This window comes from Coloeus monedula (assembly GCF_965178545.1).
Source record: "Coloeus monedula genome assembly, chromosome: 14".
In the NCBI taxonomy this organism is placed as follows: Eukaryota; Metazoa; Chordata; class Aves; order Passeriformes; family Corvidae; genus Coloeus; species Coloeus monedula.
The window spans coordinates 6,011,435-6,019,092 of record NC_138794.1 but is presented as its reverse complement, the minus strand read 5'-3'; the positions used below and the strand labels follow the sequence as shown (position 1 = coordinate 6,019,092).

Sequence of the window (7,658 nt, the reverse complement as noted above, 5' to 3'; positions counted from 1 at the left end):
AGTGCATATCATACAACCAGGGCAAGGCTTTCGTCCTGGGGCTCCTACCCAGGATGGCATTGCTGCCATAGCCAGTCTAGAGCCCTGCCCAGCAGCCCGAACCATACTCACAGCAGGGTTACAAATCACTGCTTGAATGCTCGGGGGAAAGATACCTTCTCCTTTCTTTCTCTTTTTTTTTTTTTTTCTTTTTAATTATATATATATTTTTAAGTACTTTTTCTCCCTTTTTTGTTTCTTTTTTTTTTATATATATATATATATAGTCTCACAATTTTCTGTAACAGCAGCTTCTTTCTGTATTGGTGTGGAAGTTATATATAGAGAGAGATCTATAAATATATATAAGCCAAACTGCCTTACAGGTTGTTGTTCTTGGTGGGATTTTTGACGGTTTGCTTTTCGTTTTGTTTTTTTTTTTTTTTGTTTTCAGTGTTGTATGTGTAGCAGGCACTTGAGTTTATATGAAGATGTTTGCTTGGGAGCTGAGGGGCAAAGGGGTTGGGAGGGGGAGAGGGAGGGAAGGACGGGAGGAAGGAGCAGGGACTTCCAACAAGTGGCCACTGCTAGCCAAGGATGTCCAGGTAGATTGGTGTGGCCTTGCCCAGAGCGTGAAGGATCTTGTAGATCTCCTTGATGTTGAGCCGTTGCTGAGGTTCCCTCTGCCAGCAGCCCAACATGATGTCGTAAACCTCCTTGGGGCAAACTCGAGGCCTTTCCAAAACTCGGCCTTGGGTAATGCACTCAATGACCTAGAGGAAAGAAAGAAAAGGAACACTGAACACCAGCTGGGCAGTCTATGGAGGATGTCCCATCCCTGCTACTGCTTGGCTGATGTGGCAACATTTAGTGAATGGGAGCACTGAGAAGCCAAATCTCAGATCTGCAGATCCTCAATGCTCACCTGTTCGTTGCTAATGATAATTTTACCATAAAAAGTTTCTCTCCAGCTACGGTTTTTCAGATCCCAAAACCTTCCCTGTATGACACCTACCTGCCTCAATGCACTCTCCAAAGAGGAGGTCACAAGCAAATGAAATAGATTTTAATTTATGATGTCAGTTTTTCCTGCTAAATGAAGAAGGAAAAAAAACCTCTTAAAATCCCCAAGGTAAAGTAATATTTTGCACAGCTGAAACTATATTTTTCTTGTCTGAAAACCAAGAGTCCTTTCCATTGCGAAGCCCAGGAGAGGTTTATAAGGAAGAGTTCAGAGCATCTTTTCCTACATATTTCTCCAAGGTCAGATTTGCTTCCTTCTGATATAGAAAAGCAACTAAAAGAATGAAATCTCATGTCAAATCACATCTGTGATGGAGAAAAAAAATTATAATGCTATCACTCTCTTTTGGGTCAGATCTGTGCTGCTAATGAGAAAAATGTGAGGTCCTGGATAACAGCAAAGTCTCTTCGGAGGGATGCCATTGGAAAAGACTCCCCTAAGGGTCTATTTGTGCATTGTTTACTGGAGGAATGAATGAAAAGGAAAGGGAAATATGACTTTCCAGAGAGCAGCTATTGCTGCCTGGCCTCCTTGGTTGGGGTTGATGAGTCCCAGCATCGCAGCGTGCGAGCGGCCTGCCACGCTCTGCAGATAAACACCGGTCCCAAGCAGTGTGTTGAGGGAAGCCACCCAGCAAGAGGTGTTTGGAGTTTATCATTTATGAATAGCAATGGTCCCAGCAGGCAGCTCAAGGGATACTTATCACTTTGCTGTTTGCATATAAATACAGAGGGGAGAGATTAGGACCTGCTGAAAGCAAGGGGAGGAAGACACAGCAGGCAGAGAGCATTGCCACTGAGCTGCTGGCTGCTGGCTGGGGGGAGGAGGTGAGTTATGGTTTCTAACATAACTGGGCATGCACGGGAGCCCTGTGCTGGGCCCTTTCTCTTCAGGGTGAAGGAAAGGCACGGAGAGAAGTTAATGGACTGGCTGAGTGGTGTCCTGCCTCATTCCTCTGCTCACAGAGGGTTTCTCCCAGCCTTGGAAAAACCTGCTGAAAATGCTGTGGGGGTATAAGGCCATGCAGGTGGCACAGAATGGAGTGGGCATCCCAGACTGACCAACGCTAACCCCAGCACAAGCTCATTGACCTTCTCTCCATGGGTTCTGCCTCTCCATGGGGCTCTGGCACTGCTTCTGGGCTGCCACAGGGACTCGCTGTGATGCCACACCATCCAGGAGCTGGTGGAGGTGTCAGCCCTCTGCAGCCACACAGGTTCTTCCCATCCCTCCACAAATTGTGAAAAATGAGCCAGGTGAGAGCTCATGTGGCTCCCTCCCACCAGGACACTGTGGTCAGCAGTCAGAAAGCAGTGGATACACCAATAGGAAAGGGAAGGATGAGATTTTATCCCAGGGATGGTAGCAAACCAATACAGCCACATCTGTTCAGATTTTAAACAGCTCTCCCCCCATGATTAAGGGTGGCTATTCTCAGCCCTACTGCCCTACAAAGGAAACTGAGGCAGAAGGCACGGACAAAGCTGAGCTGTCACACTCCAGCATGCCCATTGCCCATGTTCAAGCTCCATGTGCTCATTTGTGTGTGTTTGTATTTACCCTCGCAGGGAAATGCAAGAGCAGCTCATTAAATAGCGTGACAAATAACTTCTGTCGCTGTCGGTTCCATTGTTTGTGCCTCTGAAATGTTTGCGTGTGCTACTTTGGGATATATGGTCAGGCCCCATTGAGCACACGAATGGGCAAGTATTAGAGCTGTAAAGCAACACCTTGGATTTGCCATCTCTGCAACTCACTTAATTAAGGGATCTGTATCCAGAAAGCAGAAAATGCACATTTTTCATTACAAAAGGTGAAATTTCTGAAATCCATTAGATACACAGTAGGATAAAAATGTTCAAGGTTCCCACACACTGCTATGTCAATGCATCTTTTTCCTCTTCTGTAATACCTCCTGCTATTCCAAGCAAAAATCTTCCAATGATTTTCTGCTGATGTGCCTCAAACCTCAGCAGTGACACCCTGCTAATCCCAGCCAGCCTTCCCTCAACATTTTTACAGTGCAGCCCTGTCCTGGTGGGCTGCAAATTTTGCTAGTCAAAGAAATAAAAAGGGCAAACAAGCTCCATGGGTTCCACCCTCAGTGAACTGGGGAAAACCATGTCATAGATGTCCCAATGGCAAAAACCCCAAGGAAATGTGCCACAAGCAATACATCAGGCTTAAAACAATTTCTCACAAGCTGGCAGCTGCAGTAAGAACTTCAGCTACAAAAGGAGAAAGCAAGGGAAATTCAAGGTATGACTTATATCCCAGCAGTAATTTGGGTATCCCCAGTTCTGGCAGCACCCCGAGAGTTTATGAGATATGACAGATACGTCAGGAACTTAGCAGCAAGGGGCTGAGGATTAGCCAGTACGTGGCTTTGGCAGAGCTCTTTGATTCCTGCAGGTCTCAGTTTTCCCAGCTCTTAAACTGAGATAATGACACTTATCCTATGGCTTCACCAAGGGAGGGCCAAGGAGGGGACCATCCATGTATAAACTGCTTTGCAAACAACCTGGGGAGGAGAGATGGCAAAAAGTACAGTGTCCAGCTGAGGTGTCTCAGCACTGTTGTACCTCTGTGTTTGAGAGCTGGAACCAGGGCTGCTTCCCATACGTGAAGATCTCCCAGAGGATCACCCCGAAGCTCCAGACGTCACTCTCTGTTGTGAATTTCCTGTACATGATGCTCTCTGGGGGCATCCAGCGGATAGGCAGCATGGTGTGTCCCCCAACCTGGGTGAGGACAAAGGCACAAGGAAATCTGAGTGGTGAGAGTCCTGAGGAACAGGGTCACAGAATCAGACCATTGAGTCAAACTCCTGGCCCAATGCAGGACACCCCAATAATCACACAACATGCCTGAGAGCATTTTCCAAACACTCCTTGAGCTCTGCCAGGCTTGGAGCTGTGAGCACTTCCCTGGGGAGCCTGTTCTGGTGCCTGAACACCCCATGTCATGTCAGCCCCGACATGATGTGGACAAACTCAGGGCCTCCCTGTGAACTACAGCAACAAGGAGCTGTTCCAAAAAGCTGGGCTGGCTCCTGCCCCAGCTACCTCTCATGGGTTTACCCACCAATCCCACCTGGTTAACATGACACATCGGGAGTGAGATGTATTAAAATAAATTATGTCCTCTCCACCCAAAATGGGCTTGTAAGGAAATCAAATGCAAAATGCCAAGAATATACTCCAGCCCTACAGTCTGGTGAACCTGGACACAGAGCAAGAGCGGTCAGCAAAGCATTTCAGGGCCTCAGTACTCCAAGGCACCCACCAGAAAGAGAGCATGAGGGCTGTCCCTCTTCAGAAAGGTTCTCTAAAATCCATGCACAGGCATCTGTGCATCACCCAGTTGCATGAAAGGTTTTGTGCTCAGAAAACTGTGCTACCGACCTTTCCAGAGAGTGCTTTCATTATGTAAATAACTGCAGGACCACCCTGCAAAAGGTGGTCTGTTGGTAAAGAACAGGCTCTTACAGGCAGGGATATGCCCATCGTTTAATGGATTTAACTTTGGAGAGTTTGGAACTAGAAGAGCCCACGGGTGTATAAAACTGGGGCATTCCAAGGCAGGGAAGGGCAGTTCCTCAGGTAAGAGCCAGCCCTTCTATAGGGCCCATGAATCCAGCAGGTACACAGGAGGCTTGCAGAATACATGCAAACAGTTCCAAAGCAGAAGGATTTATCTTCACATTCACTAGAGATTCCTAAACTAGTTTCTCTGAGCAGGACAAGTTTTTCTCTGTGCTGTCCTTCTGCACAAGAAGCCCCATCTGTGGGGAAACAGCTAATTGCTACGACCAACCAGTGCTGGAAGCAGCAGGGCTGCAAGTCTCCATTCTTGTTTCTGTTGGTGCTACAGTGTCCGAGGCTTTAGTGGTGATGAGAAAAGTGCTTCTGTGGAGCTGCTTGGAAGACTGCTTGTCTCATTAGGGACACCAAAAAAGCAGTGCTAATAACTTTGTAGCACTGCAGCTGAATCAAAGAGGCAGAAATCTCTCTGGTCCTACAAAGGATGAGGAAAGAAGGTATCTGCTGTCTGGGTTTCCAGCACATGTGTGGCTATTCCAAGTAATGAGATTGTTGTGCTCGCTCGGATGAAAACATTTCTTGTACAAACAAAAGCTCTCCTCTGAGCTGCCAGTTTTTCCACACGTTTCTTTGACTGATTAAAGCAGAACTTTAAAGTGGGGGGAAGGGTCAGCACAGGGACACTGCAGCACTTGGAAGCAAGAGGGAGGTGTGTTGGAATAGGGTGTGAAAGGGGTAGGATGCTCAGCTGGCTTTCTGCATGGAGGGGCTCAGATTTCTGTAGGATTTGGCAGAATTTAAGCTCAGGTTTGCGATGTTGCACTCAGAGGGCTGCAGACCAGCCCTTTTCCTTACTCTGAAACAGACCCTCCCTCAAAAAAGAGGAGTTTTAAAAGCCTCAGGAAGATCTTTCTTTCTTTCTTAAGTGCAGATGCTTGAAGATAAAAAGCTCATTGCAGCTCCACACCTCCTGTTTAGAGGCAGCTTGGCTGGCGTGTTCTCAGCTTGCTGCTCTGAACTCCCAAGAATGTTCTGCTGTAATGGAAATGGAAATATGCTTTTCTTTGTTTGTTCCTTCGAAACCCTGGCTGCAAATTTAGCTCTTCCCTGCATTCCCAGCTTTTACAAGTTGCTTCCCCTTCTTGAAAAGGGCTCTGAGGAAACATTATAAGCAGAACAGGACATATATCAAACTTGATTGTTGCAAAAACTGCTTTGTGCTAATGCTTATTTTATTCTCCTTTAAGTAGCACTAACTCTTCAGTTTTCCAGCAATCTCAAAATGATTACTTGTTGAAAAGCTCTCTGCATTTGCAATATCCTGAATCTTGCAGGATCATTTGTGATTACAGGTAGTACAATGTACCAAGCACAGCTAACTCCCTTTTGAACAGGTCTTAGAGCAGTTCAGAAGGTGTGAACCAGGCCCTCAGCCTACACAGACAGTGCTACAGCAGCACTGCTCAAATGGGAGGGCCCTGATTTACACCACTTGAGGATCTTGCCCTGAAAGCAGAGCAGAGAAGCCAGGAGTGCCATCTCAGTTCTAATGACCGACAATAAAGTCAAAGTCTTTGGTCTCCTCTAGACACACCCTGGTGAAGTTCTGCCAGAAAAATGACATACGCAGTCAGGAGCTGTCCCAAGGATGCGACAACACAACCTTGGCTTAGCTCATAGGTTGAAGTTCAAGAGCAGCCAAAGCATTCCTCCCAGCCATGTGAGACACAGCTTCTACTACAAATTAATCTGGTAATAATTAATAATCAAATTAATTTGGGGAAGAAAAACCAAACAAGCAATGCCCAGAAATTTGTGCATCCCAAAACATTGCCCACCTATGCTCAGAGATGAGAAGGTGCTCCTTGCAGGGGCATCTCCAACAGGGTGCCACATTTTTGAGAGCAAATGTTAAGCCTTGCACTTACCAGCCATAAGCAGAACAGGCATCAATTAAACTCTACCATAAACCCACTCCAATGTCTAACCTTGCACATAAGGCTGGCTATTACTCTATAAAGAATTGCCTTTGACTATCCCTCACTGCTTCCCTTGCAAACTGATTAGGATTAAAATTCCCATTTCACAGATGAGAAAACAGATGCAGGAAGGCAGGGAAAGGCCCTGCTCCGAAGCTGTGCAGTAAGTGAACACCAAGCCAGGTCCTCCCGGTCTGCAGTCAGCCGTACCCTGTTATTTGATGATGTAGCAAAATGATTTAGAGCTGAGCACAGAGGGATTGTGCTACTGATGCCACAGGAAGCAGAGTGTGTCCAGGGTGACAGAAATCCTTTGCATAATGTGTAGTGACTGTGAGTTGTGTTCTGCCCCTGTAGACTGGCACGTGATTCCCACAGCTACATACTTGTTTTACAGGACCAGCCATTGCCAGAAGCATAAAAGCAAAATGATGCTATTAAATCAGGCTGAAAAAAAAGATGCTGTTTTCTTCTTCTGCAAAGCCAGCTTACAAGGCATATCCTTGGCTTTGGAAAGAATCATTATCATGCCTTGAGGGAGAGGGTGAAAGTTTATTTCAGCCTCTGCTTGCTCAGAGCTGGGTCTAGCAGGTTTCAGAAATAAGTGACCACACAGGACTGGTGTTTGTTAGGAGCATGCTGCTTCTGAGACTTCTCTAAAACAGCCATGTCATCTTCACACACCATCCTCTCCACTTCCCTTGGGAGCTAGGGATGGGAGAGCCCAGCTATCAGGTAGGCTCACCTTCCCAAGGGTAAAATGTCCTGAAGTAGTGGCATTACAGCATCTTCCCTGGAGGCACTCCACAGCTTGGAAGAGGGCTTTGCTTGCAAGCAAATAAGACAAGTAAATCCTCTTCTGCTCGTCTCTGTAAATCCTATGATGCCGCCAAGCTCGACCTTTTGCCTTGTTATTTTAATGCTTCACAGACCTGCAGACTGGCCTCTTTATCCCATTGCCATGGCTGTCTAGGTTTGTTTGACATTTTTAGCTAACTTTCTCTCCCTAGATCAACTCCCCATGCCCACACTGACATGTTATTCCCACTGCTCTGCTCTCTCTGTTCACAGTGCTGTCCTGGTAATAAATAGAGCAATCAGTGCACATCCTCTGAGCAGCCAAAGTTTTCTTCC

General features: G+C 46.5%; 1 protein-coding gene across 4 annotated transcripts in view; it reads right to left on the bottom strand.

The window, feature by feature from the left end:
- Positions 1-566: 566 nt before the first annotated feature.
- The window catches only part of NTRK3 (neurotrophic receptor tyrosine kinase 3), a gene marked incomplete at both ends in the record, with an annotated part of 204,589 nt that continues 197,497 nt past the window's right edge, over positions 567-7,658 (bottom strand). For all 4 annotated transcript variants that reach the window (XM_082290362.1, XM_082290361.1, XM_082290363.1 and 1 more), the window contains 2 exons: positions 567-752; positions 3,586-3,744. In XM_082290362.1, coding sequence (XP_082146488.1) covers positions 567-752; positions 3,586-3,744 — 345 coding nt within the window. The remainder of the gene's footprint in view (positions 753-3,585; positions 3,745-7,658) is intronic.